Genomic DNA, 14,984 nt, shown 5'->3' with positions numbered 1-14,984 from the left:
GTCTCAGTCACCTAGTGCTGCTGTAACAGAAACACCACAAGCGGGTGGCTTTAACAAACAGAAGTTTATTCTCTCACAGTGTAGGAGGCTGGAAGTCTGAATTCAAGGTGCCAGCTCCAGGGGAAGGTTTTTTTCTATCAGTTCTGGGGGAAGGTCTTTGTCATCAATCTTGCCCTGGTCTAGGAGCTTCTTCGTGCAGGAGCTTTGGGTCCAAAGGACACGCTCTGTTCCTGGACTACTGCTTTCTTAGTGGTATGAGGTCCCCCGCGTCTCTCTGCTCACTTCTCTCTTTTATATCTCAAAACAGATTGGCTTAAAACACAGCCTAATCTTGTAGACTGAGTCCTGCCTCATTAACATAACTGCCTCTAATCCCACCTCTTCAACATCATAGAGATAGGATTTACAACACATAGGAAAATCACCTCAGATGACAAAATGGTGGACCATCACACAATACTGAAAATCATGGCCCAGCCAAATTGACAGATCTTTCTGGGGGACACAGTTCAATCCACGACAGTGGTAGAACTCACACTTTCCATGCAGGAGACCCGGGTTCAATTCCAGGCCAATGCATCTCAAGTGCAGCCACCACCCATCTGTCAGTGAAGGCTTCCATGTTGCTGTGATGCTGAACAGGTTTCAGTGGGGCTTCCAGACTAAGACGGACTAGAAAGAAAGGCCTGGTGATTCGTAGGGCCAGCCAGCATTCTAATGTTTGCAATAGTCCCCGGAGGGCACAGAGACCCTTCAGATCAGTCTGTGGTCATTGTAGTTAGTATCTAGGGTAGTCTCCACACCCACAACCGTTCGTCTGGAAGCCCAGCTCCTTGGTAAGTAATGGCGGGGTTGGGTGTTTACACAGGGCTTCCTCTTCACCCTCAAGGCCTGAGCGTCCCTGACAAGGAACATCAGGAACTACCTCTGGGATTGTACAGAGGGAACCTGGCAGGAGGGAGACAGCATCTGAGAGGCCAGAACCCACCAATGGCACCCTCACTGGGTTGCTGTTAGTTGGTGTCAAGTGGGCACTGACTCATGACGACCCCATGCAAAACAGAGCAAAAAGTTACCGGGTCCTGCAACATCCTCATGATCGTTGGAATGTCTGAGTCCATGGTTGCAGCCACTGTGTATTTTGACTGCCTTCCAACCTAGGAGGCTCATCTTCCAGCACTATATCCGGCAATGTTCTGTTGTGATCCATAGGTTTCTCGTTGGCTGATTTTCGGAAGTAGATCACCGTGTAGAAAGGAACCCCATAAATAGTAGGTGCTTACTGCATGCTATTTTCATTGCTAGTTGCCATTAAGTCAGCTCCAACTCACGGTGACCTCATGCACAAGGGAACGAAACACTGCCCGGTCCTGTGCCATCTTCACAATCGTTGGTATGCTTGAGCCCACTGTTGAGACCACTGTGTGTTTTGTGTGCCTTCCAACCCAGGGGGCTCATCTTCCAGCACTACATCAGGCAATGTTCTGTTGTGATCCACAGGGTTTTCATTGGCTGATTTTCAGAAGTAGATGCCCAGACCTTTCCTCCCAGTCTCTTTCAGTTTGGAAGCTCTGCTGAAAACTGCCCACCATGGGTGACCCTGCTGGTGTCTGAAATACTGGTGGTGTAGTTTCCAGCATCACAGCAACAGGCAAGACACCACAGTCCAACAGATGGGGGATGGAAGGACCCAACAGTGAAGCTGAAATGAAATGATCATTGTCAGGTCACACAGGGCTGTGGGAGCCAGACCCCCATCACATGCTAAGCTCTGATGTAGACTTGTAAACCAAATAGAGTCCCCGGGAACATACAAGAGCCTCTTAGCTCTCGTGGTGGTGGTCGCTGATGTTAGCTGCATTGAGTCAGCTCTAACTCAGGACAACCTTCTGTGTAACAGAATGAAAGATTGCCTGGTCCTGAGCCATCTTCATGATTATCACTGTTGTTAGTTGCCGTCGACTCGATTCCGACTCACGACAACCCCATGTGTGCAGAGTAGAACTGCACTCCACAGGGTTTTCAAGGCTGTGACCTTTCAGAAGCAGATAGCCAGGCCTTTCTTCTGAGGCACCTTTGGGTGGGTTCGAACCACCAACCTCTTGGCTAGTCATTGAGTGCTTCACTGTTTGTGCCACCATGTTAGAGGCTGGCTAAAGTGACCCCAGAGAACCATCTGGGGATTCCTCCGGCAGGAAAGGAGACGAGAAGGGTGGTCTCTGGCCTTGGCATGGGACCTCTGACTTGGTGTCTGCTTTTCAGGTGTTTCAGGTCCTGGCCTGGGCTGCGGCATGGTGACCCTGCTGGACCTTGTGTGGTTCTGGATGTTTGTAGCCCCGGCGTGCTGCCAACCAGAGCAGTACCAGGGTAGGTGTGGACCCACTTTCCCATGTCAGGGGCTGGGACGGGGTGAAACCGCACCTGTAGCATTTGAAGAGGACTAGGGGTTAGAATGTCCCTATGCCAAATAAAAACAAACCCAGACTTAGATGGGGAGAGGCTTTATTCAGAGAGAAAGATAATTTCAAGGGGATAAGGGACTATTAAGGAGCCCTGGTGGCACAGTGGTTAAGCACTTGGCTGCTAACCGAAACGTTGGCGGTTCAAACCCCCCCCCCCCAGAGGCTACGAGGGAGAAAAGACCTGGCTATCTTTTCCGTAAAGACTAAACTCTTTGCTGTCAAGTTGATTCCAGCTCATAGTGACCCCATATGACAGAGTAGAACAGCCCCATAGGGCATTCTAGGCTGTGATCTTTACAGGGGAGCCCTGGTGGAGCAGTATAGTTAAGCGCTCAGCTGCCAACCAAAAAGTCGGTGGATCAAACCCGCCAGCTGCTCCACAGGAGAAAGACGTGGCAAAAATTACAGACTTGGAAACCCTATGAGGCAGTTCTACTCTGTCTTATAGGGTCGCTGTGACTCAGAACCAACTCGACGGCAGCTAACAAGCGGCATAGCATGGGAAGGGGGTTCCTTCCCATGTAACTGAACACAGAAGGTGGGGGGCTTATTTTAACAATCAGGGGAATTCAGCTTTGTCCCTTGACCTGGCCCACAACCACCATCAACCGCACACCACCTCCCCACCCCGGAGGAAACGAGGTGAACTCGACACCTTGGAGGGGCCCCCTTGGGGGAAAAGAGCAACCGCGCTCTCCCCCATCCTGAATATCCAGAATGAAAAGTTACTCACAGCAATCAAAACAAGATGATGAACAAGATGAGCCCTAGTGGCGCAATGGTTAAGCACTCAGTTGCAAACCAAAAGGTTGGCAGTTTGAACCCACTCAGCAGCTCTGGAGGAGAAAGACCCGGCCATCTGCTCCCGCACAAGATCACAGCCTAGGAAACCCCATGGGGCTGTTCTACTCTGTTACATGGGGTCACAGTGAGTCAGAATCAACTCGAGGGTGCCTTAAAAAAAATGACCATGTCCCTCTGATACTTACAGAATGTCTCTCATCGGCTGTATCTGTAACATCAGCTGGGGGCCGGGTTTTCACTCGACACCAGTTTTTCAACATCTCGGCAGAGAAAAATGGCTCTCCTATCATAAACTTAAAGCTAGATCCAAGACGGAAAATTTTAAGGTGGAATTGCAGGAGAAATGTGACTCAGGAGATGTGTAAAATAGAAACCCCTCTGGAAACTTTCTGCATCCCAGAGACACAGGTGGGTGCTGGTGGAAAGATCTACCCTTTGCTTTCTGCACACCTTGCATTTTCCTGTCATGCCCCCTCAGGTCCCCTCCCTCATTTCTTGTCGAACTGTTCTTGATCTGTGTCTCTGTCATTTAGTGCTGCTCTAACAGAAATACCACAAGTGGATGGCTTTAACAAAGACAAATTTATTCTCTCACAGTCTAGGAGGCTAGAAGTCCGAATTCAGGGAGCCAGCTACAAGGGAAGTCTTTCTCTCACTGTGGGCTCTGGTGGAAGGTACTTGTCATCAATTTCCCCCTGGTCAAGGAGCTTCTCAGAGCAGGGACCCCGAGTCCAAAGGATGCACTCTGCTCCCGATGCTTCTTTCTTGATGGTGTGAGGTCCCTCTCCTCTCTGCTCGCTTCTCTCTTTCATATCTCAAAAGAGATTGGCTGAAAACACAACCCAATCTTGTAGATTGAGTCCTGCCTCACTAATGTAACTGCCGGTAATCCTACCTCATTAACATCATAGAGGTAGGATTTACAACACATAGGATGATTACATCAGATGACAAAATGGAGGACAACCACACAGTACTGGGAATCGCGGCCTAGCCAAGCTGACACACATTTTGGGGGGACACAGTTCAAGACATAACAATCTGCTTCCATGTAAACCAGTTGCCATCGAGTGGACTCCAACTCATGGCATCCTCAAGGGTGTCAGAGTAGAACTGTGCTCCATGGGGTTTTCAGTGGCTGATTTTCAGAAGATCGCCAAGCCTTTCTTCTGAAGCACCTCTGAGTGGACTCAAACCTCCAACCTTTTGGTTAGCAGTGGAGCACGTTAACAGTTTGCGCCACCTGGGGACTCCTGCTCCTTCGTAGTGGGGTGTGATGGTTAATGTTGTGTGTTAACTTGGCTGAGCCATGATTCTCAGTGGTTTGGCAGTTGTATAATGATGTGATCACCTCTGTGATGAGATCTGATATAATGTGATCACCTCCATGATGGGATCTGCTGGCAAGGCTCAAGGGCTTTTGCTTACTCTGGATCCTGCAGCTGGCTCCTGTTTATCTGACCTTCGGTTCTTGGGACTTGAGCTAGCAGCTTACCTGTCATCTTGCCTGCTGATCTTGGGATTGGTTGATTTTCACGGCCTGTGTGAACAAGAGCCCTGTTGTCTGACCTGCCGATCTTGGGTTCATCACTCCCTTCAGATACATGAGTCAGGAGAAGCCTCCAGCCTGACCCACGGACTTCGGACTTTCCAACCTCTACCACTGTGTGAGCCATTTCCTTGGTATAAATCTCTCTCTACTTATATATAGATGCTTCACTGGTTTTGCTTCTCTAGAGAACTAAGCTGAAGACTTGGGGGTAAATTTTATGCACTAAATTTCATGTGTCCCCCACACGTCTGTCAGTTTGTCATACTGTGGGGGCTTGTGTGTTGCTGTGACGCTCGAAGCTATGCCACCAGTATTCAAATACCAGCACGGTCACCCATGGCGAACAGGTTTCAGCTGAGCTTCCAGACTAAGACAGACTAGGAAGAAGACCCGGCAGTCTACTTCTGAAAAGAATTAGCCAGTGAAAATCTTATGAATAGCAGCAGAACATTGTGTGATATAGTGCTGGAAGATGAGCCTCCCCTTCCCCCAGGTTGGAAGGCACTCAAAAGAAGACTGGGGAAGAGCTGCCTCCTCAAAGTAGAGTCGACCTTAATGATGTGGGTGGAGTCAAGCTTTCAGGACCTTCATTTGCTGATGTGGCACGACTCAAAATGAGAAGAAATGGCTGCCAACATCCGTTAATAATTGGAACATGGAATATACGAAGTATGAATCTAGGAAAATTGGAAATCATCAAAAATGAAATGGAACACTATCATATGGTCTGCTATGACAGGAATGACAACTTGAAGAGGAATGGCATTGCATTCATCGTCAAAAAGAACATTTCAAGATCTATCCTGAAGTACAACGCTGTCAACGATAGGATGATATCCGTACGCCTACAAGGAAGACCAGTTACACGACTATTATTCAAATTTATCCACCAACTGCTAAGGTCAAACATGAGGAAATTGAAGATTTTTACCAACTTCTGTAGTCTGAAATCAATCGAACATACAATCAGGATGCACTGATAATTATTGGTGATTGGAACGCGAAAGTTGGAAACAAGAAGTATCCGTAGTTGGAAAATATGGCCTTGGTGATAGAAAAGAAGCTGGTGATCGCATGGTAGAATTTTGCAAGACTAACGACTTCTTCATTGCAAATACCTTTTCTCAACAACATAAATGGCGACTATACACGTGGACCTCACCAGGTGGAAAACACAGGAATCAAATCAGCTACATCTGTGGAAAGAGATGATGGAAAAGCTCAAAATCATCAGTCAGAACAAGGCCAGGGGCCGACAGTGCAACAGACCATCAGTTGTTCACATGCTAGATCAAGTTGAAATGGAAGAAAATTAGAACAAGTCCACAAGAGCTAAAGTAGGACCTTGAGTACATCCCACCTGAATTTACAGACCATCTCAAGAATAGATATGACATGTTGAACGCTAATGACCTAAGAACACACGAGTTGTGGAATGACATCAAGGACATTATACATGAAGAAAGCAAACAGTCATTTTAAAAAGACAAGAAAGAAAAAAAAGACCAAAATGGATGTCAGAAGAGACTCTGAAAATTGCTCTTCAATGTTAAGTCGCTAAAGCAAAAGGAAGAAATGGTGAAGTAAAAGAGCTGAACAGAAGATTTCAAAGGGTGGCTCTAGAAGACAAAGTAAAGTATTGTAATGATCTGGAGATAGAAGACCAAAAGGGAAGAATATGCTTGGCATTTCTCAAGCTGAAAGAACTGAAGAAAACATTCAAGCCTCGAGTTGCAAAACTGAAGGATTTTATGGGGAAGATATTAAACGATGCAGGAAGCATCAAAAGAAGATGGAAGAAATACACAGAGTCACTGTATCAAAAAGAATTTGTTGATGTTCAATCATTTCAGGAGGTAGCATATGATCAAGAACCGATGGTACTGAAGGAAGAAATCCAAGCTTCACTGAAGGCATTGGCAAAAAAAAAACAAGGCTCCAGGAACTGATGGAATACCAATTGAGATGTTTCAACAAACGGATGCAGTGCTGGAAGTGCTCACTCATTTATACCAAGAAATTTGGAAGACAGCTACCTGGCCAACCGACTGGAAGAGATCCATATTTATGCCTATTCCAAACAAAGGTGATCTAACCGAATGCAGAATTTATCAAACAATATCCTTAATATCACACACAAGTAAAATTTTGCTGAAGACCATTCAAAAGTGGCTGCAGCAGTACATTGATAGGGAACTGCCAGAAATTCAAGCCAGATTCAGAAGAGGATGCAGAACCAGGGATATCATTGCTGATGTCAGATGGATCCTGGCTGAAAGCAGAGAATACCAGAAAGATGTTTACCTATGTTTTATTGACTATGCAAAGGCATTCGATTGTGTGGATCATAACAAATTATGGATAACACTGTGAAGAATGGGAATTCTAGAACACTTAATTGTGTTATGGATTGAATAGTGTCCTCAAAAAATATGTGTCAACTTGTCTAGGCTATGATTCCCAGTAGTGTGTGGTGGTCCTCTATTTTGTGATCTGATATGATTTTCCTAGGTATTGTAAATCCTAATCTCTGCCTGTGGTTAATGAGGCAAGATCAGGTTATATTAAAGAGGATTAGGGTGGGATGCAGCACCGTTACTCAGGTCACAGCCCTGATCCTATGTAAGGGGAGTTTCCCTAGAGTGTGACCTGCACCATCTTTTATCTTACAAGAGATAAAAGGAAAGGGAAGTGAGCAGAGAGAGGGGGAGCCTTACACCACCAGGAAAGAAGAGCCAGGAGTGGAGTGTGTCCTTTGGACCCAGGGTCCCTGTGCTGAGAAGCTCCTAGACAGGGGGAAGATTGATGACAAGGACCTTCCCCCAGAGCCCGCAGAGAGAGAAAGACTTCTCCTGGAGCTGACACCCTGAATTTGGACTTGTAGCCTACTAGACTGTGAGAGAATAAATTTCTCTTTGTTAAAGCCATCCACTTGTGGCATTTCTGTTAGAGCAGCACTAGATAACTAAGATGATAAGTAACTGATTTTCCTGCCTGGAGGTCTTAAGAAATTCTTCATAATCTGTGTAATTCCCAAGTTTTCCTCTTGGAGTGGGCTTTATTCCCGCCAGCCTCCTCAGCTTTTGTTTCAAAACCCACGCTTTCTCTTGTTTTAGGGTTTCAAAGCAACTGGAGTTTGTTTTTCTTTTTTTTTTTGAAGTAAGTTATTTTCATGAGTTTCTGTTGCAGGTTTAGAAAAGTCCTCCCCTTCTTTCCTATGCCAGAATATCTTCCCAGACTGCCTGTGTTCGACCTGTTCACTCATATTTGAACTGAAGGAGAGGTCCCTCAGGTACACAAATGGTTAACATGCTCCACTGCTAATCAAAAGTTTGGAGGTTTGACCTCAACAACAACAAGACAAATAACCCAGTTAAAAAATGGGCAAACGATATGAACAGACACTTCGCCAAAGAAGATATTCAGGCAACTAACAGACACATGATCATCATCATTAGCCATTAGAGAAAAGCAGATCAAAACTACAATGAAATATCATCTCACCCCAACAAGGCTGGCATTCATCCAAAAAACACAAAATAACAAATGCTGGAGAGGTTGTAGAGAGACTGGAACACTTATACACTGTTGGTGGGAATATAAAATGGTACAACCACTTTGGAAATCGATTTGGTGCTTCCTTAAAAAGCTAGAAATAGAAGTACCATCCAGCAATCCCACTGCTTGGAATATATCCTAGAGAAATAAGAGCCATCACACCGATAGATATAGGCACACCCATGTTCATCGCAGCACTGTTCATAATAGCAAAAAGATGGAAACAACCTAGGTGCCCATCAACAGATGAATGGATAAACAAATTATGGTATATCCACACAATGGAATACCACACAATGATAAAGAACAACGATGAATCCGTGAAACATAACATGGAGGAAGCTGGAGGTCATTATGCTGAGTGAATTTGGTCAGTCACAGAAGGACAAATATTATATAAGACCACTATTATAAGAATTCAAGAAAAGGTTTAAACACAGAAGAAAACATTCTTTGATGGTTACGAGGGTGGGGAGGGAGAATGAGGGTTATTTACTAACTAGATAGTAGATAGGAGTTATCTTAGGTGAAGGGAAGGACAGCACTCACTACAGCAGAAGCGAGCACAATTGGACTAAACCAAAGCTAAGAAGTTTCCTGAATACAATCAAACACCTCAAGGGACAGAGTAGGAGGGGTAGGGGTCTGCTTTCAGGAGACATCTAGGTCAACTGGCATAACAAAGCTTATTAAGAAAATGTTCTGCATCCTACTTTGGTGAGTGGTGTCTGGGGTCTTAAAAGCTAGCAAGCGGCCATCTAAGGTGCATCAATTGGTCCCAACCCACCTGGAGTAAAGGAGAATGAAGAACACCAAACACACAAGAAAAATATTAGCCCAAGAGACAGAAAGGGCCACACAAACCAGAGACTTCATCAGCCTGAGACCAGAAGAACTAGATGGTGCCCGGCTACCACCAATGACCGCCCTGACAGGGAACACAACAGAGAGTCCCTGATGGAGCAGGAGAAAGGTGGGGTGCAGAACTCAAATTCTAGTAAGAAGACCAGACTTAATGGTCTGACTGAGACTGGAGGTACCCCAGAAAGCATGGCCCCTGGATTCTCTATCAGCCCAGAACTAAAACAATTTCTGCGGCCAACTCTTCAGACAGGGATTGGACTGGACTGTGGGACATAAAGTGATACTCGTGAGGAGTGTGCCTCTTAGCTCAAGTAGATACAAGAGGCTAAACAGGCAGCTTCTGTCTGGAGGTGAGATGGGAAGGCAGAGAGGGTTAGGAGCTGGTTGAATGGACACAGGGAATCAGGGGTAGAAAGGAGGAGTGTGCTGTCACATTATGGGGGAGAGCAATTAGAGTCACATAACAATGTATGTATTAATTTTTGCATGGGAATAAATTTAAAAAAAAAAAAGGTGGGAGGTTTGAGTCCACCTACAGGCACCTCAGAAGAAAGGCCTGGTGATCTACTTCTGAAAAATCAGCCATTGAAAACCCTATGAGCACAGTTCTACTCTGCTACACATGGGGTGCCATGAATCAGAGACAGCTCAGCGACCAGTTTGTAGTTCAAATCCACCAGCCGCTCCTTGGAAACCCTGTGGGGCAGTTCTACTCTGTCCTATAGGGTCGTTATGAGTTGGAATCAACTTGATGGCAACAAGTTTGGTTTTTCCTTTGTTTGTTTTTATGTATACAGTATATAAATACATTTACCACAATTTAAAAAAAAAAAAGCAGGTCTGGGAGTTCTCATTGGACTGAATTAGGTCAAAGGAAGGATAAACTCTAGGTTACAAATTTGCCTTTTTCTGTCTTTTTATATAAGCAAGGTCATACAATATTTGTCCTTTTGTGATTGACTTATTTCACTCAGCATAATGTCCTCCAGCTCCGTCCATATTGTTCCATGTATCAAGACTTCATTTCTCCTACTGGCTGAGTAATATTCCATTGTATGTCTGTACCACATTTTGTTTCTCCATGCACCTGTTGACGGGCAGTTAGGCTGCTTCCACCATTTGGCTATTGCGAATAGTGCTGCATTGAACGCTGGTGTTCACATCTCTTTGTGAGTCTCTGCTTTCAAGTCCTTTAGGCACACACCTACAAGTGGAATTGCCGGGTCACATTTGCTCTTGACTGATCTTTTACAGGTCCAGGAAGATGGCACCCACTATTGCAGGTTTCCAAATGCCTTGTTGCATCGAGGCGCCCTCCTGAGCGTGGCTGTCACTTCCGACGGGGACACATTTCAGGAGGTCTTGATCTTCAATAACTCAGGTGAAGAAGCGTTATCTGTCACCAACAGTGGGTTGGAGTCCTTGGCTGGCGTAAACAGTTAAGAGCTCCACTACCAGTTGAAAGGTTGGAGGTTGGAGTCCACCCAGAGGTGCCTAAGAAGAAAGGCCCGGCAATCTACTTTTGAAAAATAAGCCATTGGAAACCCCGCGGAGCACAGTTCTACTCTGACACACGGGGGCTCACCGTGAGTTGGACTCAGCTCAATGGCAACTGGTTTGGTCTGGTTTAAAGACGTCCGTAGAACTGAAAGTGAAGACAGGAGCAGAATATTCAGCCCCTGTGGGCACCTCAGAAGAAAGGCCTGGCAATCTACTTCCCAAAAAATCAGCCACTAAAAACCCTATGGGACGCAGTTCTCCTCTGACACACATAGGGTCGCCATGAGTCGGGGTCAACTCAGCAGTGAACAGCAACAGCAAACGGGGTCGGTGTCAAAGAAAAAGATCAGAGGAGAATGTTAAAGCACAGCCAGGATGAGTTTGTCCAAATGGATCACTGTGAGGGAAGGACAAGGAATTCGGGAAGGAGGGAGAGAGGTGGAATGGGGAAGGAGACCCACACAGTGGGCTGAGAGAGACCAGCCTGTCTCCGCTGCAATCCACTTCTTCAAAGACAGTTAAGGGGCTGGTGGGTGAGCTACTCAGATGGCAGTTAGGGCTGGCTGACTTGAAATGTTTCCTTTATTATGATAAGGCCAAGGGGTCCTGGGGGCTCTGAGAGAAGGAGAAGGGGAGCTGAGGAAGGGGATCTGAAGTTATTCCAATGAACTGCATCATGAAGTCTTTAGAGGAGACCTGGTGGCACAGTGGTTAAGTGTTCAGCTGCTAACCAAAAGGTTGGTGGTTCGAACCCACCAGACGCTCTACAGGAGAAAGATGTGGCAGTCTGCTTCCATAAAGATTTACAGCCTTGGAAACCCTATGGGGCAGTTCTACTGTGTCCTATAGGGTGGCTGTGAGTCAGAGTTGACTTGATGGCAACACGTTTAGTTTGTTTTTTGGAGTAGGACTGCTCTGCAGGGTTTCCTAGGCTGCACTCTTCACGGGACCTGATTGACAGGTCTTCGTCTCTAGGAGCCACTGGTAGATCGAACCATTGACCTTTCACTTCCCTTCCAAGGCTCCTTAGTCAAACAATAATCCGTTGTCATTGAGTCAATTCTGACTCATAGTGACAGAGTAGAATTGCCCCATAGGGTTTCCAAGGCTGTAAAACTTTAAGAAAGCAGACTGCCACATCTTTCTTCCACGGAGCTGCTGGTGGTGGGTTCGAACTCTGGATCTTTTGGCTAGCAGCCTAGCACTTAACCATTGTGCCACCAGGGCTCCTATAAAAACCAAAAAAAATAAAATAACCCGTTGCTGTCAAGTCGATTTCAACTCATAGCGACCCTATAGGACAGAGTAGAACTGCCCCATAGGGTTTCCAAGAAGTGGCTGGTGGATTCCAGCTGCTGACCTTTTGGTTAGCAAAGACTAGATTAATTTGTAAAAATGTTTACCTTGGGCTGTTTTGAAGAATTATCGACATACAAGTCAGTTTCAAAGAACAGAGACTCCAAGGTCAGACTAGAAGCTGTGTTTTAGGGTAAATTGTTAGTATACAGTGTTCTGGCCCCGTTTATATGGCAATGTCGATAAGATGGGGTATAAGAATCTTTGGGAGTTCTTTCCTAGTTGAACTGTGGAGCCCTGGTGGTGTGGTGACTAAGCGTTCGGCTGCTAACCAAAAGGTCGGCAGTTGGAACCCACCAGCCACTCTACAGGAGAAAGATGTGGTAGTCTGCTTCCGTAAAGATTACAGCTTTGGAAACCCTATGGGGCAGTTCTACTGTGTCCTATACGGTCACTCTGAGTCGGAATCGATTTGACAGCAATGGGTTTGTTTTGTTTTTTGGAGTTGAAAGGTTACCCCGATTTGGAAATTGTATATTAAATCAACTTTCATCCATTTCTGTTATTGGCCTAATAGGTTTTAACAGCTGTTAAAAACATACAAGGGTGTGGGGATTTCTCTGAAAAGGGCTCAGTAAAAATCCAACTTTTATCAGGGGTGATAGTGTTAGTCCGTGAGGGCTGTGGGGTCCTGTCTTTCCAGGCAAGGACAGCTCCGGGGCCATGAACTTCACCTGCATCATCTACAACACCAGCTTCATGAACTGCAGCTGGGTGCCTGGCCCAGCAGCACCTGCCGATGTCCAGTACCGCCTCGATGTCTGGACCTCTTTGTAAGTGCGGTGCCTCTGGGTGGGTCCAAGGTGGTGTCCCCCCGGCCTTTTGCTAAGTCTTCAAGTTACAGGTTGGAGGACGGGACCGAATGTCCCCAGTACATCAGGGACTCGGCCGGCACACACGTGGGCTGTCATTTCGATATCAGCTCTGAGCCGAAGCAGCCGCAGTACATCTTCTTCCTGAATGGAACGAGCGAGGAGACGACCATCCCCTTCCTGGATTTCGCTCCCTTTGAGGCCTTTCGGATGGGTAAGAAAAGGGAGTCCCCGGGTACTGCAAATGGTTAATGTGCTTGGCTGCCAACTGAAAGGCTGGAAGCTTGAGTCCACCCCAGAGGTGCCTCGGAAGAAAGGCCTGGCAACCTACGTTCAAAACCTCAGCCACTGAAAACCCTAAAGAGCACAGTTCTACTCTGACACACATGAGGTCACCATGAGTTAGTGTTTATTCAATGGCAACCAATAAGGAGTCCCTGGGTGGTGCAAAGAGTTAACACACTTGGCTGCTAACTGAAAGGTTGGTGGTTTGAGTTTGAGTCCACCCAGAGACACCTCGGAAGAAAGATTTGGCAATCTACTTCGAAAATCCAGCCATTGAGAACTCTGTGGAGCACAGTTCTGCTCTAATGCACGTGGGGTTGCCATGAGTTGGAGCTGACTCAAAGGCAAGTGGTTTGGTTTATGCTATATATTAGGATTCCCTGCATGATGCATCCAGTTAATGCACTAGGCTGTACCTGAAAAGTAGGGAGTTCGAGTCCACCCAGAAGCGCCTTGGAAGAAAACCACGTGGAACACAGGTCTATTCTGACACACATGGGGTCGCCATGAGTTGGAGTCGACTCCATGGCAACTGGAAATTAGTGCCGAGAAGTGTTCTCAACTTCTCCCTCTTAATTTACCCCTCCACCTTGTAGATTTGTAACTCTTTGCCTTTTTGTGTTTTTATTCTAGAAAAGTATAACCCGCCATCAAACATCACAAGTCACTACAACGGATCAAATCATATTATCCAGTGGGAAAACCCACAGAGGAGATTTGAGTATGCAAGTCATATCTTAGATTATCAACTCGACATCCAAAAAAAGGTAAGAACCCAACACCTTCGCCAGGACTCCCCACCGCATGTTCTCTCCTGTCTCCCTTTCGGAGTCTGGTCCTCATCCAGGAGCGTGTGACTCCTTGTCTGCTGTAGAACATACCTCTATGCTTGCTCCTTTACGCTCTCTTTCTTACATTTAGGTCCATGATGCCTTTGGACTTGATTTCTGTATATGGTGTGAAGTAGGGGTCCAGCTACATTCTTTTGCATGTGGAGATCCAGTTGTCCCAGCACCATTTGTTGAAGAGGCTGTTCTTCACCCATTGAATTGATTTGGCACCCTGGTCAAAAATCAGTTGACCATAGATGCCTGGATTTACTTATGAACTCTCAGTTGTATTCCATTTGTCTATGTGTCTACCCTTAAAACAATGCCACACTGTTTTGATTACTGTAGCTTTGTAGTATGCTTTGAAATCAGGAAGCCTTCATCCTCCCTCTTTTTTCTTCCTTCTCAATATTTTTTGCATTTCCACATGAATTCAGAACCAGCTCAGCTAATTCTGTGTTGGTGTTGGCTCCAAGAACCTGCATTGTCTGGCCCCGCCCACTGGGCAGCCTCCTCTCCAGCCCTCACACAGGTGACCTCACACAGGTGACCTCACACAGGTGACATCACTCAGATGACCTCACAGCTCATCCACAGGTGACCTCACACAGGCGACCTCACAGCACTCACAGAGGTGACCTTGCACAGGTGACCTCACACAGGGGACTTCATACATGTCCCTCTCATAAGTGACTTCACACAGGTCACATCACACAGGTGACCTCACAGCAATCACACAGATGACCTCACACAGGCAACCTCACAGCACTCACAGAGGTGACCTTGCACAGGTAACCTCACACAGGTGACGTCACTCAGGTGACCTCACAGCACATCCACAGGTGACCTCACACAGGTGACCTCACAGCACTCACAGAGGTGACCTTGCACAGGTGACCTCACACAGGTGACATCGCAGGTGACCACACAGCACATCCACAGGTGACCTCACACAGGTGAC

The 14,984-nt window shown here is 46.3% G+C and overlaps 1 protein-coding gene across 2 annotated transcripts in view; it reads left to right on the top strand.

Annotated features, from left to right (window-relative positions):
• The window catches only part of LOC111822152 (granulocyte-macrophage colony-stimulating factor receptor subunit alpha-like), a 28,799-nt gene that overhangs the window by 4,350 nt on the left and 9,465 nt on the right, over window positions 1–14,984 (top strand). For both annotated transcript variants that reach the window (XM_023739473.1, XM_023739472.1), the window contains exons 2-7: window positions 2,263–2,367; window positions 3,454–3,674; window positions 10,495–10,621; window positions 12,740–12,869; window positions 12,941–13,122; window positions 13,827–13,960. In XM_023739473.1, coding sequence (XP_023595241.1) covers window positions 2,292–2,367; window positions 3,454–3,674; window positions 10,495–10,621; window positions 12,740–12,869; window positions 12,941–13,122; window positions 13,827–13,960 — 870 coding nt within the window. In that variant the 5' untranslated portion in view covers window positions 2,263–2,291. The remainder of the gene's footprint in view (window positions 1–2,262; window positions 2,368–3,453; window positions 3,675–10,494; window positions 10,622–12,739; window positions 12,870–12,940; window positions 13,123–13,826; window positions 13,961–14,984) is intronic.

This window comes from Trichechus manatus, unplaced genomic scaffold (genome assembly GCF_000243295.1).
Source record: "Trichechus manatus latirostris isolate Lorelei unplaced genomic scaffold, TriManLat1.0 scaffold00134, whole genome shotgun sequence".
Classification (NCBI taxonomy): Eukaryota; Metazoa; Chordata; class Mammalia; order Sirenia; family Trichechidae; genus Trichechus; species Trichechus manatus.
This window is presented reverse-complemented; position numbering and strand designations above follow the sequence as displayed.